Raw genomic sequence first — 17,306 nt, forward strand, 5'->3', positions numbered from 1 at the left:
AGAAAAGCATGGTAAAAAATATTTTTAAAATGGAATAGTTGGTGTAAATAGATTACATAGTAATTAGGATATTAACTATTTGAGGATTTAAAGTGTGAACTAACCCAAGTGTTATTTCCAAGAATTAAGTCATTTCTTAAAAGAAGTAAAGAAATACATCATGTAGTCTGCAATTACATATACCACATACTTTCAAAAGGGGAGCGGGGAGACCTGCATGGTCTCAAAAGATATGTTTTCTTATTCTTCAAATAAAAATCCACTGTATTAACATCTGATATATAAAACATGTATTTGAAAACTGTTCCTAGTACAGATTTCTAAAACCATGGTTTTGTATTTTAATAAACCCAAACCCCAAAACTAAATATGAAGCATTCCAATCTATATCCCCCGCCCCATAGTTTTAAAGTTAAGAAAATATAGGTTTTTTTTCTTTCTTTTTTTAGTAAGAGACCCCATCTTAAGAAATTCAATTTTGTGGCTCAATACAACTCACATATTGTGATAAATTTTGGGTGGTATCCGCTACCTAGCAGGATTATTTTAATTGGAAAATAACCTTAGTTAACACAGGGAAGAAATTAAGCAAAAAATTATAAGATGGTGGCAAAAGTCATGTATAAAATACTTCTAAATAGCACCACACCCCTTTCTTAGTAAAGTGCTCTAATTTTATTTGATAGCTATAGTTATTTGTAGGATCTCAGTTTTTCCTTTAAATTTGGTTATCGATCATAAGTAGAAAAACAAATTTATATATTTTAAGACCACCTCCTAAATTAAATAATAAATATGTTGTTTACAAATTTCAAGAACTGTTTGAGAAATCTATATACTTTTTTACTCTATTCAGGCTATCAGAGTAAAAAAAAATCATTTCATTTACTTGAACAGCCAAAGAACCATATTAATATTGTCAACACTAGGTAATTTATCTGTATTTTGGTTTATGTTTCACCACTGTGGAATTTATGTCTAATTAAAAAAAAAAAAATTGATATGTACATCACTTATACTTACTTTTACATTTCAACCATATAATTTATTTTTCCATATGAGACAGCGTAGGACACATTCTTCTTGGATATGTTATTGTTTATTGTTTCAAGTGAACGGAATAGATAAATCCCATTGAATAGTTTAGTGTGGCCCTGTATCTTATATAAACAGGTTAAATGGAAACTTTATTTTGTAATCTGTGTATTCATATCTACCATAAATTGTCTTCATGACAAATGCAAAACATCTTTTATTACTTGCTCCAAGTTAGCTGTTGATCCTTTTCACTGATAATATACAAGTGTAGAGAACAAGAAGCCTTTAAAATTGGGGGAAAAAATACTTTCCACTAAATTACTGAAAACTGGAATTTTTATGTTGATTCTTGATGACTGGAGAGCCAGTGTTAAGAATCAATATTATCCAATATAAAATAGTACACTGAATTGTTTAATAATAAACAGTATATTAAGAGCTTGTATATGCTGACTGGGAACCAGTGGTAGCTTTTTAAATTCTCCAAAAGGCTAAACATTTTATGGTTAGAAGAAACCACAGGTGGTGATAAAGGTGCTCCATGTCTCTGTAGCAGCCATTACAGTAAAAATCTTTACAAATTATTTCACGATCAGCAAGAGAATTTTACTGGTATTAGTGGTAAGGTGAGAAGAAGAAAGAGTGAAGAGAAAGTGTCTATTAGTTTGAAAAGTGTGACAAGGTAATAAAAAGACATGGAAAGTGATAAATTTCTTCTTCTAAACATGCCTTGCTGCAAACAAAAGAGAGTAATATGGTCTTTAAAAAGCCAATGTTGGGAAACATCCACTGATAATGCCCATTGTTTTACTTTATACTTAAATTACACAAGCAGAAAAGTTATGCTTATTAATAGTTTAATGTATGAAGGAAACATCCAGATTTCTGAATATGAAGGTACATATCTCACATTAATTTAAGTCTACATAAAGTAGAGCCTCTATACTGACATATTGAAATTTACTTTCTGCTTTAGCCTTTTCTGTTATGTAAACAATTGTACATTTATTTGCCATTCTAAAACTTCAGGATCAAGTTTACATAATTTTGCTAAATTTCCGTGTTTGCTCAGAAGCAGTTTACAGTACTAAAACCAACCAGCCAAAGAACAGCTTCAACAGAAAGTTAGGTCCAAAGGGGAAGAGGGAAAGAAAAAAAGAAAAATGATAAGAAAAATGCTAACTAAGAAAAAACAGATGATGATGGGGAATGGGCAGTCACAAATGTTCACAGAAAATAGGTCAGTTAGTAAGTTCTTCTGCAAAAAGCCTACACACTTCAGTCAAGCACATCAGTAGAATGATTTGGGAGCATAAATTTTTTTTCGGCCACTTGTGATTTCCTCTGAATGAAAAGGAATCTGCAGGCTAACAAGCTGATCCTCATCAGCCAAGCTGGTTCATATGCACACTGTTCATATGAGGTGCCCAAGGTCCAGTCCACACCTATCAATATAGAACATGCATTTTATTAAATACGTATTTAAAACATATTTGATTAAAACAAAACTCCTAAAAACTTAGGTAGTACTCTTAATATCTATGGACTAAACTAGCTAAATCTCACTTAATTTGCAGTATACTTGGAAACAATGAAGAAAAGCAATGATAAATCACTTTTGTCTGTTGTTTCCTTGCTTCTCATTCCTCAAGATCTGTTGTCATTTTTTTTAAACCATTACTTGAGTACATAAAGACTGTGGAAGGAAAAGGAGTCAAATCTGTTAAATACACACCAAAATAAGCTAAAATATAAAAATATGTCTGTGAACTAATTATACACTGTTTTGACATTCATGATACTTTTAGTAAATAACCTCTAGATGGCCCTTTTCACAATACTAGTAAATTCTGATGTATAAAAAATTACAGTCCAACGCTTTCCAACTTAAAATCTTTTTACTTATCTTCTGTTGCCCAATGAATATACACTGCTTTTGGTACCATTTTCTACATCCCTTTGCTATATTTCAGCTATATTAAATTTTTCTCAATTTCCTCAACTGCCCAATTCACCAAACTCTTCTACTACCATGATTTATCTGTATCCTATTTGCTTGGTATCTCATAAACACTAAATAAATGTTCAATGAATGATCAGCCTTACCGTTTGAGGGCCATTATTTTCTGTGGAGCTTGAAACCATCTTTATTAAGGAGTTCCAAGAGGGGTCTGCAGCATGAGGGCCATTAAATATGGGTCCTCCAGCACCATCCGGAATAGGTGCTACTGGAGGAATCATTGCATTCCCATACACAGAAAAAGGCATACCCTTAAAAAAGGAGAAAACAAAGATTATGCACACTCAAGTCACTGCTTACTTTCCCCAATATAATCAATAACCTTAAAATTGATATTTAAAACTTCACCTCATTTTGGAAAAGTATTATCTGGGCAATATAAACATTTTTTCCATTTATGACAACTTCTTGCATTAGATTATACATAAGCCTACTATATCCAAAATATACTATATCAAAAAACATTTCTGTAAATAACTGAGACAAAATCAGGACTTATATTTATATTTTAGCCAGATTTTGACTTACAATTGTAGACCAAAGCCCCAGCATCATTTCACAAATGCTTATCCACTTGAAAGTGAAATAAAGCTAATAAAAACATTTAGAAATAATGAAAATATTATTTAAATCACCGTTACCCCAACTTTAGGAAAGTCCATGTATCCTGCAGGAACATGCTGATGGAATGTACCAGAAGGAGTTACAATTCCTGTACTCTCTCGCTCCATTGCTTGATGCTGTGAAAACACTCCTGGATCAGACATTGGCCTATGAATCATAGGATTTCCCATTCCAGGGTTACACCAGTCTACTTTGTCTGAGGAAAAAAACAAAGGCAGAAAACAAAATTGGTGATATTTAAATCAGAAGACAGCAAAATAATATATTTTATATATTTCTACTTAATATTTCCCACATTGAATTGTGTATTCCTTCAGAATAATAATCTACTTTTATATATTTACTGCAGTGCTTCCATATTTGTAGGTAGAGTGATATAATAATACCCTAATAAAATAACCAAATACTCTTGTGTTACAAAAGAAAAAAGCTAAAGAGCCCCAAAGGAAACATTAGCATCTCTTTAATATGAAATGAAAAGAATATGCATGTTTACATTAGACTATTTTTAAAAAGCAATGATAAATTCGATGAGAGAGCACATGGGAACAAAAACTGTTCTGAACTCTTAAAGTGATTAGTCAAAACAAAGAGGTACGAATATTCATCTTTTAAGAATGACTATGAATGTTAAATACTGCTTATAATACTTTTGTTAAATGCATAAAGTTAATTTCCTATAAGGAGGATAGCATATCATACCTTGATTGCCACCAATCCCTTCAAAGGACCAGATGCCACTATGCCCTACTGATGTGGACAAATTACTCCCAATAACAGATGGAGCTGAAGTTCCAGTTTGCCTGATACGTGCAGAACGTTCAGTCCCAATAGGGACAGGAACTTTTCTGTCCTGAGAGACATTGCTGGGCTTTTCTGATCCCAAAGGTACTGAAGATGGGGCAGGAGAAGGTGCACGAACTCCAGAGGATACTGACTGTACAGGAGAATCTAGAGAAAAGATATTTTGAAATAGTATACATGTCACCTATAGGGCATGGAATGTTCTAACACCAATTCTTAAATTCTAAAGATACCTTAAATATGCATTCTAAAGAAAAATATGAAAATGCTTAAATAATAAGTTACACATATTAAAATTCAGTTAAAGTTCTATAACTTTGTAGTCATTTTTTAATCGAGCTCACAAATTTTTCATTTAGTTATATAAGAGCAGAATGTGAAAATATGAATGCTGCAACTATACTACATGTAATAAACCATTAAACTAATTAATATTTAAATAAGTATACCTTGACACTGAGTAAAATATAACACCAGAGCAATGAGAAGACAATGTTTAAATTAAAAAAACAAAAACAAAAAAACAAACAAAAAAACCCCCGACAACAACAAAATGAAGGTGGGAAAAACCATGCCCATATGGGAAATTCCCAAACTGTATTCCCTTGGAACACCTGTCCCTTGGTATGTTATGATGAAACCAAAAACAAAGGGATTCAGGTATCTAACAAGTCTGGAAGAGCTAGCTGAAGGAAAAAGAAAAGTTTCTTTAAATCAGGACTTCACAGAACTTTCATGTGCTTAAAAAATACCAAGAGAAAACTATGCCTATTACCCAACTTTGTTTTATTATATTTTGTGTCTCTATTTATCCAATCAAAAGCAATTCAGGTAGTTAATAAACTTGCAAAATCTATCTATCTCCCCACCCCCCCCGACCTATGTTTACACACACACACACAAACATGCGCGCGCACACACAAGCATGATGCTTCTATTTCCCAAGGTACTTTTCAGGGAATTTGGAAGACAAAAAAAATTCAGTAATATTATTAGCCTGAATGTGTTTTTAAAAAGATTTCTGATATATATTTTAGAATCAAGCAGAACTGGGAAGTACTATGGAGATCAGTTCCATCTTACTAGTGTTTACAGAGGTCTATTTCAGTTAAATTGATAGTACCACCTACGATGAGTTGTAGTGACTTTTAACTAAAAAGAATGAATGTGAAAGTACTTATTAAATTATAATTTGTTATATGAATACTGACATTATTGAGGAACAAAAACATGAAACATGGGCTTCTTATTTATAAAAGTAAACCAAGAAAACTATTAGCTTCTAAAGAAAAACTGAAATATGTATCTTGTGGTCATGGATCCAGTAGCGTCACTTGACAGAACTTACTTTTAACAAATCATAATGAAATGGAAAAGTAACATATGTGTCTTTAAAGCAATTATATTTTTAAATTTCACCTTAAAATTACACTGGTATAAGAGGGAATTTTACAAAGATGGAAGGTGGCAGCAGCATAGCCACTAAGTTAGCAAAGCCAAAAGCCTATGGATAACATCTATAACAAAACTAATAGACAAGGTATCCATATGAATCCAAAGATACAACTGAATAGGGACAAATCACCAACAGCTTTAAGACTCATGTGATATCAGCATCTGTATGGAAGGAAACAATTCTCCAGACCTAAGAACAGGAGATAAGAGAACTGTAAAAGAGTCAAAAGTACTAAAAGGAAAGCAGGGAAGGCCAATATAAGAACAGCAAGTGAAACTGGGAGAGTTCTGCCTATGCATGGATGATTGTAAGGGATTCACATCACAATAAGGTCTGAAGAAACTAGAGCAATTATGAGCTCTACGAACTCTGGGCCGGATGGGTACTGGTCCATGGCCTGTAAGGAACTGGGCCACACAGCAGAGGGTAAGTGGCAGGGGAACTAGCAAAGCTTCAACTATATTTGCAGCTGCTCCCCACTGCTAGCATCATCACCTCAGCTCCACCTCAGATCATCAAGGCATTAGATTCTCATAGGAGCACTGGTCCCTGGTGCCGAAAAGGTTGGAAACCACTGCTCTAAGAACCTGCCAGAGCCTCTTTCTAGAAAGCCCCACACCAATAAGAAACTTCTAGGAACAGATTCCAAACTAAGCAGGAAAAGGACAAAAGCAGCATAGAGAAGAGCCAGTCAAGAGTAGGGCAGATTGGGTAGAGGGAATTCTAGAGTCTTTAAACTAGAAAAGATATCCTGATCCACTTTATCCCTTCTAAAAATTTAGGAAAACTCATTTCATTTAAATCTGCAAAACAGAATAGAATTGTAGTCAAATTCCATACAAAGCTATTATATGAACTAAAAGAAATGTGGACCCATAACATTTTGCAAATAATAAAAAGCATGCCAAAGAAAGCTATATCCTAATATTTCAAAGGCACATCAGAAAACTATAACCTAAAATTCCGAAGTTAGTTAAAAGAAATGAAAAGAAAAAGATAAAGAATAGCTAATTCATAATTATTAAAACTGGAAACAAGATGACAAAACTCAAGAAAGTATTAGAAATAAAAGAAGACTCAAGAAAAGACTAAACTGAACTACATGGAACATAAGATGGTGTGAACACAAGGAATAAAGTTTTGTTTATTATTTTTTAAACTATATATTGGAAGGGCAAATTATATGCTCAAGAAAAATCAATCCAGAACAACTAACACCAAGACATAGTCAAACGTAGCAGGTAGGAAGGAATCAAGGATGGAAGGCAGGCAGGCAGGATGGACAGAAGGATGGATGAACGAATGAATCCTACCTTCCTCCTAGACTCACCACTGGAAGCTTGCCCTAACCTCTGTGTCAGATCTAGTTTCTCTTTCTGTTCCTGTGTCCTTCCAAAAACAAAAGCAAAGCAAAATAACAGCAACCCTCCACACTCCGTTTAAATAAACAGAATAACTAGGCTTGCCTGCTAACCTGCCTTATTTAATAGAGATTTGCCCTCTTCACAAATTCTGCCACCTGACTAGTCATAGTGTTTATCACCACCTGACTGTTTTATGCTTCCTTCCTGTAGGCTTACTGGACTAATGACAGGCATTTGACTGAAGAATGATCAATTTCAGGTTAGCCAGCAATCTATGACTGACATGGCCTAACTAGATGAACAAATCATATTCCTCATTCAGGGAAGCTGCAATTGATAAACAGAGAAAAACAGGTTTAATTAACTATGAATTGAATCTTTGAGGACCATGTAAAAGATTATGAAGAAGCCTAGGTGTAAACAGAGTAAACAGAAGAGACTAAAAAGAAACAGACCATGAGTGAGAGACCATAAATCCTTTAAAGATAGAGATGGAGAGAACAGCTTTCCCAAATCCTGGATGGTTCTGAAGATGTCTTTCCATAGCCTTAAAGTAAACACCATTTTCCTTGAGATTCCTTGGGTGGGTCTATATTCCTTACCATGGAAAGAACCTAATTATTATAATTTCTTTTCATTTACATTATAATTTCTTTAATTAGAAAAAGAAAAGCAAAATCTAATTAAGAGACATGTTTTAAAACATGCCATCTTACATACTAGAGAAAAAATAGGTTTTAAAAGTTTTGTGAGGCCTTATACAATTTGGGGAACCCTTTTAAGAAAAAGAATACAAAATTACAAATACACAATTGGGTACAGGACCTTGGCAGGGCCCCTTGCAAATGAGGTAATCTGAAGCTGAAGCTTCACTGGCTTCATGGTAAATCCACTTCAGTTTTGAAATGACAACAGGGTCCTGAATTCAAATTAAAAGATCAATGTGACTTACAAATCAAAACAGTGCTCCTGCACTTTTTGTGTATTTTCTTCATGCTTCAATGTTTATTAAATGACAGTAGATCATGAAATGAATGTGGTTGGTCATGACCAGCAAAAAAAATCTTTTTAAAGCTTAAAGAAAACAGAATAGAAAATACCATTGTGCAACATACATTGTAAGGATTAAGTATTGTTTTGTAAATGTATTATTTCAACTACACATGCATGTAAACGTGTACTGAATGTAAAATTAGCTTCTTTCAAAATTGTAAAGCTTTATTGCTTTTTGATCTGACAACATTTTATAAGATTGCATGTCAAAATGGCCCATTGACTAAACTTGCCAAGGATTGTAACTCAAAGACCAGAGCCAGTGATAAGCAATCAATGCATGGACTGGTTGAGAGTTCTTTAGGATAGATCTTAGGTTTGGGTAGGATAAGCTCTCAGGTGATCTCTGCAGAAGGTTCTTAGGCATCACCAATCTGTTGTACTAGGGCTTCGAGAAAGGATTCTTTGTTTGCTTTTATTTTTTTTTAAAGAAAAATACTGTGTCCCAGGGAAAGAACCTAATTATTATAATTTCTGTTCATTTACATTATAATTTCTTTAATTAGAAAAGGAAAAGCAAAATTACATCAAATTACATGTGAACAAATTACCGAGAAGAGGTGAAAGTGAGACAATACAAACTAAATGGTCATTAAAAAGTAACAATATTTATATTTATATTAGGTACAGAAAATGCAAACTAGTTAATTCAGTATTAGAGGTGAAAGTATGAGGGTCTTGCCTCAATCAACCACTCTAAGAGTTAGTTAGAAAACGACTATAATTCCTTGTCCATCTGAGTTGTCAGTATACCGTAAGGAAGTATTCCCTTCTCCCCCCTTTTAAAATTTTATTTATAATCATTATGGACTCACAGATTCTTGTTTTATCCAGTGAGCTGCCATTATTCATTTTGATGGTCAAATTATACTGAATTTGGCCAGTAGGAGCCCCTTCAAGCAGTTTCCTATGTCCTTCTGACAAATCCCCATCATTCTGAGCATTTAATAACTTTCTGACACTATAAAACTTTGCAGGCTCCCCTTACAATTTTCTAGCCTTGGCTCGCAAATCAACTGTTTCTCCAAGAAGCTCCAGCTTCTTTTAGTGAACAAAAATACTGAACAGAAATATCTGGACACTGGACATGTTCACTTCTACTTAAGAGTCATTGCTTCTAGGCCCTTTCAGTAGACAGAGCTGGGGGAAAACATGACAATTTATATAATTCAATCCAATACATAAGTAATTTAAAAATCATGAGTTCGCACTGATCCCCTAATTCCAATCCAATTCCATGTGGTTTTCCTTGCCTTACCCCATTCCACATTTGTCTCCTTACAGTAAGAACCCCAGATCACAACATAATCAAAATCTTATATATTCATTTGCTCAGTCTTCCAGTATATCCCACAGTTTTAGAATTGCTTATCCATAATATTACTAAAAACACAAATGTGTTAAGTAGAACTGAAAATTTTTGCCTACTTCTTACATTATTTCTGGAATGTTTCTATCACAATCACTTAGAATCCTTTCTTAAACCATTTCTTCTCATTCAAGGATATCTGTGTAAAGATCACTGATATTCTTTTATGTGAAGGTCCTTGTTATTTGACAAACATAAGAAAAACTATACAGCATGTAAATTCTCTACAGGGTACAACTTTATGCTTTAACTGACAATATACTTTGTTATGCATCTCTCAAATATAAAAAAAAAAATTATATTCTTTCATTCAGTTAACCAATATGGATGCTTATTATAATTTCCTCAAGGAGAAAGCAATTTGACGTCTTTATTCCAACACGAAAAAAAATGAAAACCACAAACAGAAAAAACACAATAACATTACTAACAGAATTCTCTTAACATGAATTGAATTCCCTATTTATGACTGATCTTCCTTAGTAAAAATCTAATCACTGCTTTCAGAGTCTAACTACAGTTAAAAACACATATCTGATAATGTGAAATCAGTTTTGCTACTTATATAGTAAATGATGTTTAAAGATGGACAAAAAACATGTGATATTTATACTTTTGAGGTCAGAAATCTTTCCTGTGAAATGAGGTTGAGTTTTATTCTCAAATAAAACTAAAAGTCAATATAAATTAATAGGCAGTACAATAAGGTTAGATTTTTTTCTTAAAAAAGTCCCTTTTTGAAATAAATGTCAATAAGATATTCTAGGTTTTGATATAACTGAGGTTGATTTAAAAAATTTATAAACCTGGAAATTCTACTGAAATTCTTCCCGATTTCATGAAGATTACCATGAATACAAATTACATTTTTATAGTATTAAAATTATGATAAGGTTTAAAAGTTAACCATTCTGGACTATGAAAAACTTAAATCCTTTTGTTCTTAAGAAAACATACACACAAACTCTTCTTATAGAATCACAGTGTATATTACTCACCATTTGATGCTGATGAACACGGGGTCAACAAATTAAGTGGGGAAAAATGTTGTCTGTTAAAGTTAGCAGCTGCGGGTGCTCCTCCAAGGGGTGCCCCAGGTCCATACATTTGACCTCCTGAAAGGTTTGAGGCAAAGTTTCCCAAATGTGTAGAAGAAGGTGTTACAGAACCATATGGCGAGTCCATATTGACAATACCTATAATGTAGAATATAATCATAATTTGTAACAGTTACCCCATCCCAGGAGAAATAATTTGAAAAATTAAAATTCCAAGAAGTTTCTAATATATCCAAAAAAATTTTAGATTAAAAAAATGTTTCCTCACTTACATCTTCCAGTCCACTGACTCATCATTTTCCCCTTTGTTTTATAAAGATAATCATAAAAAAGGAATAAATATCAAGGAAAACATAATTTTAACATTTGACATTTTATTAGTTATAGAATACATGTAGATTTAAGTAGGTTTAATGGGCAAGGAGTTATATAAAAATGTTATCTTTAAAAACTTAAGAGGGAGAGAAAGATAAATAGGTAAAGCATAGAAGATTTTTAATAGACTGAAAATACTGTATCATACTACAATGGTAGATACATGTCATTATACATTTGTTCAAATCCATGGAATGAACACTACCAAAAGTGAACCCTAATGTAAACTATGGACTTTGAAAAGAATGTGTTAATGTGCTTTTATCAATTGTAACAATGACCACTCTGGTGGGGGATGTTGATGGAGAAGGCTAATCCTATGTGTGGACAAGGGGTATATGGGAAATCTCTGTACTTTTCTCTCGATTTTGCTATGAACGCAAAGTGCTATAAAAAAATTAATGAGGTCTTAAAAAAAAAAAAACTATAGGAGAAAAAGAAAAGGCTGTAGTTATATTTTTACAATGGAGAGATCTGATGAATGGCACCTTAATTAAGTGGCCATACTTTCCACAGCCAACAGTGGGACAACTTGTCATTGAGTGCCTCCTGATGTAATGCAGTGTGAAGTTCAAAACATCACCTGATGTTCCTGCCAGAAATGTCTGACCTGAATGTATAAAGAAACAGATGAATCTGAAATATGAGACATTCTTCAAGACAATTAGACTCTTCAAAGGATTCAATGTCAAGAAGAACAACAGAAGGTGGTAAGATGTTTTAGATTGGGGGAGACCAAAGAGACATAACAGTCAAAAACAATGTGTGAACCTTGATTTGATCTTGGATCAAAAGGAAAACAATGAAAACACATAGGCATAATGGATATAATAGGGATGATGGTACTGCATACTGAGTGCTATTACTGAATTAATTTAATTTTCTTGGGTATAGTAATAGTGGTACAGCTGTTAAGGCAAACATGTCTGTTTTGACCCGAATCTAATAAATTCTATTCTGATGGACTCTCAAGTTAAAGTACAATACTAATTTTGGCTCTTATCAACCATACACCTCAAAAACCTCACCTTCCTTATAAAGCTGGTCCTTTTTCTATATCTTTCCACAAAGAATTTTTTTTCCTCTAAATGTTAATTTTAGTCTTTCTCAACACATTACTTAGATTTCGCATTTTTTGAAAAGTGAAATGAAATATAAAAGCATTTCTAATGCATTAGTATATGATCTTTTAAAATCAAATTATATTCTATTGTTCTAATACAAGAGAAATTGTTAAAGTACACATAAATACTTCAATCAACGCCCAGCAAAAAATGTTTACTGACAATGTTCATTACATTGTAGTTACCTGTTATAGAAATATGTAAAAATATACAGTTTCCATTAAATTAAAATTTTTTTGTCCGAGAATGTCATATATTTAATAACAGATTAGGCTACCTTTCTGTAAAAGGCTAAACAGTAAATATTTTTAGGCTGTCATTAGAGCATGAAAAGCAGCTATAACATAATAATGAATGAGCACAGCTGTTTCAATAAAACTTTATGAACACTGAAATATGAATTTCCTATTTTTTATTATTATTCTTTAAAAATATTATTCTTTAAAAATTTTTTTAAAAAAACATTTAAAAAAATCTTGCACAAAGTCATTTCTCAATTTTAAAAGATTACAAATGTTAAACAAGAGCCATTATTTGGCCCATGGACCATAGTCTGTCTACCTGTGGATTATCTTTAATTGCTTGAAATGTTCATATTAAAACACAAAGCTCTAAATGCAACCTGATATCTTGGATTGGACACCGCAACAGAAAAAGATTATTGATAAAATTTGTGAAATCTGAATAAAGTCTGCAGTTTAAATATACTGTACAAATATTAATAAATGTTATCATGTAAGGCATTTACATTAGGGGAAGCTGGAATAAATTAGAGTAACTCTTCCATAAATCTAAAAATATTTCAAGTAAATAGTTAAAAAAGAGCAATCACCCACAACCGAGAGATCTTAAGATACTCTACAAATATCAGCATTGTCTAACAGAACTTTCTATGATAATGTGTTTGATATCTGTGCTGTTCAATATGGTAGCCACTAGCCATATATGCTTATTAAACACTTGAAATATGGTCAATTAACAGCTGCTATAGAAAACTGTATGAAGGATCCTAAAAAAAATTAAAACTAGAAATACCAAATAGATTGAGCAATTCCATTTCTGGGGATAAATCCAAAGAAAAAAAACACACCAACTCAAAAAGATGTCTGCACTCCCATGTTCAGAGCTAAATTCTTTACAATGGATGGACCTTGAGGGCACTATACCAAGTGAAAAAAATCAGACAGAGAAAGACAAATACAGTGAATCTCATTTCTATGTGGAATCTAAACATAAAGTCATTCATAGGAAATGAGAGCAAATTTTGGGGGGCAGAGATATGAGTAGAGGGAAATGGAAGAAGGTGGTCAAAGGTACAAATTTCCAGTACAGGATAAAGAAGTACCAGGGATGTAGTATACAACACGATGGCTATGGTTACCAATGCTATATAATATATACAAAAGTTGTTAAGAGAGAGTAAATCCTAAGAGTTCTCATCACAAGGAAAAGTAACTTTTTTTCTTCTTTTGGTTTTTCTTTTGATCTTATATATATGAAATAATGTATGCTAACTATACTTACTGCAGTAATCAATTCACAATATAGGTAGGTCAAACCATTGTGCTATACATCTTAAACAGCGATATATATCAATTATAGCTCAATAAAACTGAAAAAAAAAAAAGATAAAAAGAAATATGGCCAGCTTGATAAAGATAAATCTTTAATTCTGTTTAATTTTAATTTAAACAGAACACATGGTTAGTGGCTAAGCTATTAAACTATGCAATTGTACATTTTTCTCATTCTTTTAAAACTAAAAATCAGAAATGAAATCAAATTTTAAAAATCTGTTAATATTTTATTTGAAATACAAGCAAACTTTTGATGGTGTTACCTTATTAAATTAAAACATAAAAGAACTTTTTTATTTGGAGAGAGAAAAATATACCAATAAAGAAATTTATTTATGGGAAATTCAAGATAAAATCCACTGTAGCTTCTAAAAAGATTTAAAAAATGTAACACCATTCTAAACGCACCTAATACAAACACATTTAAGTTAACTGAACGCAACAATCTCTATCTGGTCCGGTCAGAGTAAAAATATTAGAAAACCACCAAGAGTTTTCACATTACTGTGTAAATAAGCAGCTACAGAATGTCAGAAAATAAAAACTTACCTGAGGGACTTGGAGCAGGTCTCTGTAATGGTCTAAAACCTGGAGCTTTGGAAGTATCAGATTGATGTAAGGGATCTGAATTTGGCAAATATGAGGATTTTCCTGATAGCATAGATTCTGGTGTTGACTGAGATGAAACAACAGATCCTCCCCAGAAAGCATGAGCAGGAGTAGGGCTGTTTTCAAACAATGTGCTAAAGGGCCCAAATGGTAAGGGCGCAGTGAAATTGGGAGCAATAGGCTTATTTGCTGGATGTACTGAATTTTGACAAGCACTTTGTGTACTTAAGGTCGAAGGTAACTGGACAGAAGAGGGAACACTGTGAGGTCTTTTAATGTGATTGACATTGAGGACTGCAACAGATGAATTCTGCACTGGAGCTGGATTCTTGTGAGGGGCAGTTGTGCCATGAGAGGGTGGTCTAATAGCAGGGGTTTCCATTTTAGGAGCAGGCTGGGAGCATCCCATTTGTGCCTGAGGCATAGGGTAAGTCACTGGGGCAGCAGAAGGCACTGCCGCTGGAGCAGAACTTGTTGTTGCTAATGGAGGAACAGTCATTCTAACTTCCGGGGGAGGAACCTGAGACTGCTGAAGAGGTGGTCTTGGCTCCTGAGAAACAGACCCCGGAGGTTGTTGCTGAGTAGAATGAACTGATGAACTCCCAGAAGAACTGCTGCTGTTTGAAGGTCTACTATTTGCTGTTTCTACTACTGGTGGACTACTTGCTTCCTGTTCAGAGGAAGATGCCCCTTTATTTGGAGATGCTGTTCCACAATCCAAAGGGCTGTTTCTAGAAACCCCTCCTGGCTGGGCTGGTGGTGATGGGGAAGATGGGGATGATACTGGGTAGTGTTCTTTGGCAGTAGGCATAGGATATGTGGCATTTGTGGGTGCAGTGCTGTTGTTGCTTGCTGTAGTTGTGACTGTTGTTGTGGTGGCATTGGATGTCTTCACAACTGTGACAAAAAGCTGCCTTCTGACGGAAGGTGAACTTGGACTGCCATTTGTAGATGTACCAGGCACCGTTGAAGCTGATGAACTGGTTGTAGTTGTTGGACTTGAAGTTAAAGAACCTGCTGAATTCACCTGAGAACCACTGCTATTCTGATTGCTATGGCGAGGCACCATGTGAGGCTTAGGCGAGTTAGTAGCTCTGGCAGGGCTCAAAGGCCTGACAGGAAAAGGACCCCAAGTGGATTGAGCTGGTGGAAAAGTACCTCCAAAGTGGGTCATGGGCAACCTTGGTGGACGGATCTGCTGGAAAGTCTGAGCAGCAAGCAAAGCATGTGCAAATTGTGGAGGAGGATATGCTAATGGAAGAGAAACTGGAAAACCAGGCCTCACATTATTCACTGGGTTCTTAATGGTTTTGTGAGTAGATGCAGAAGAAATTGCAGGCACAGTGAGTGCTGTGGCAGTTTGAGATGTTGATGACAGAGCTACAGTCGTCATTTTAATTCCCATTAAAGAACTGTTAGCAGCAGTGGTGGTAGGTGCTGATGACCCTATTTTGGAATTTGCTGAGGAGCTTTTCAAACGATTCTTTGGAATAAGTTCATCAATCTCTTTGTCTGGATCCTTGATCAGAGCATTGATCAACTGAGTTGCTTGTCTTGTTGATTCAGTGCCACCCCTACAAGTTGACAAAAAAAAATTAGGTCCAACCTCCTCTACTTTTCAATATGTAAAGCCTAAATTCATTCGTGTGTGCACATACATACATACATACAGAGAATAAAGAAAGTTAAGCAGCAATTTTCTGACTACTCTTGAGTTATTCTGCAAACAAAGCCATAAACTGTCCCAACATACTACTATATTTTTCAAAGAATAGTAAATGATTTATTTTCAAAAAATTCATTTTACTATTGTTTCCTTAGACTAAGAAATCATTTTCCTACTATAAAATCCATTAGTTAGAAAAAACACTGCACTTAAAAGCCTATAATGCTACCGTAAAGTTAAACAGTTGATCAGTACTAAAAGCAATACAAGTAAACAAAATATAACTAAGTAAGAAAATAGTATTTTATTTTAAATCCTGCTACCTAAGATGACCCCATCTATTACATATTTATTAGTGGTTTCTCTAATAATAGAACAATTATTATAATTTCTTTTGAATGATGTCTCAAAATGAGAGAGTAATCCTGATAATGCCAATGACCATAAGGTCAAATCTTAGTGTTGGATTTTCAGGAAAATATCTGATTGCAAGGAAAGCCTCATGGAAACCCTAAGGGAGAAATTACTCATATGGGGTTATCCACTTCCCTCTTCTCTAGATAAAGTAGGTTGTGACAACCTACCTATTCCAGGACAGAGAAAAACAAGATAGGAGAGGAGTGTAAGTACAAAACAGCGATGGCTAATTGCCTCCTTCCTTTTGAGGCAGGCTATATAACTATCATCCCTCCTATTACTACAATGGGGCACCTGCCTCTCACTACCAAACTTATAATTTCTTAGATTAACATCTTTCTTTTAAGGGTATTCAGGCAAAGACATATTCAATTCAAGACAAATATCCACTTCAGGTTTAAATCTGTTACTAAGCTCATATTCTAAGGACACAATTTCAGAATAACGAAGCTCAAATGATAATTAAGAGGATAAGAAACCTACTGCTTTAAATGTGTTAGAGACCCATTCCTTCTTAAAAAGTCTCAGAATAAATTTTTAAGAATGTCATATGAACAATTTATATAAGGAAAAGATAATCTAAACCTTTGCCCCCCACACACACTTCCTTTAAAGCCCTTTGAAATACATCACAAGAACATATGAATTAGAGAAAAAAACTGTAAATGTTACCTTCTAGAATTACTATTTTAGAAAGTATGCTTTTAAAATGTTCCACTAAAAACTCAAATGCTTATATTTCATTAAGCTAT

At 33.8% G+C, this 17,306-nt stretch overlaps 1 protein-coding gene across 5 annotated transcripts in view; it reads right to left on the bottom strand.

Moving 5' to 3' along the window:
* Nucleotides 1–1,080: 1,080 nt before the first annotated feature.
* ANKRD17 (ankyrin repeat domain 17) overlaps nucleotides 1,081–17,306 on the bottom strand; it is a 149,697-nt gene continuing 133,471 nt past the window's right edge. For all 5 annotated transcript variants that reach the window (XM_011360518.2, XM_011360522.2, XM_011360521.2 and 2 more), the window contains 6 exons: nucleotides 14,412–16,045; nucleotides 10,727–10,924; nucleotides 4,385–4,633; nucleotides 3,700–3,878; nucleotides 3,145–3,309; nucleotides 1,081–2,483 (listed from right to left, as the gene is read on the bottom strand). In XM_011360518.2, the coding sequence (XP_011358820.1) occupies nucleotides 2,424–2,483; nucleotides 3,145–3,309; nucleotides 3,700–3,878; nucleotides 4,385–4,633; nucleotides 10,727–10,924; nucleotides 14,412–16,045 (2,485 nt within the window). In that variant the 3' untranslated portion in view covers nucleotides 1,081–2,423. The remainder of the gene's footprint in view (nucleotides 2,484–3,144; nucleotides 3,310–3,699; nucleotides 3,879–4,384; nucleotides 4,634–10,726; nucleotides 10,925–14,411; nucleotides 16,046–17,306) is intronic.

Source organism: Pteropus vampyrus, unplaced genomic scaffold (assembly GCF_000151845.1).
Source record: "Pteropus vampyrus isolate Shadow unplaced genomic scaffold, Pvam_2.0 Scaffold56, whole genome shotgun sequence".
NCBI lineage: Eukaryota > Metazoa > Chordata > Mammalia > Chiroptera > Pteropodidae > Pteropus > Pteropus vampyrus.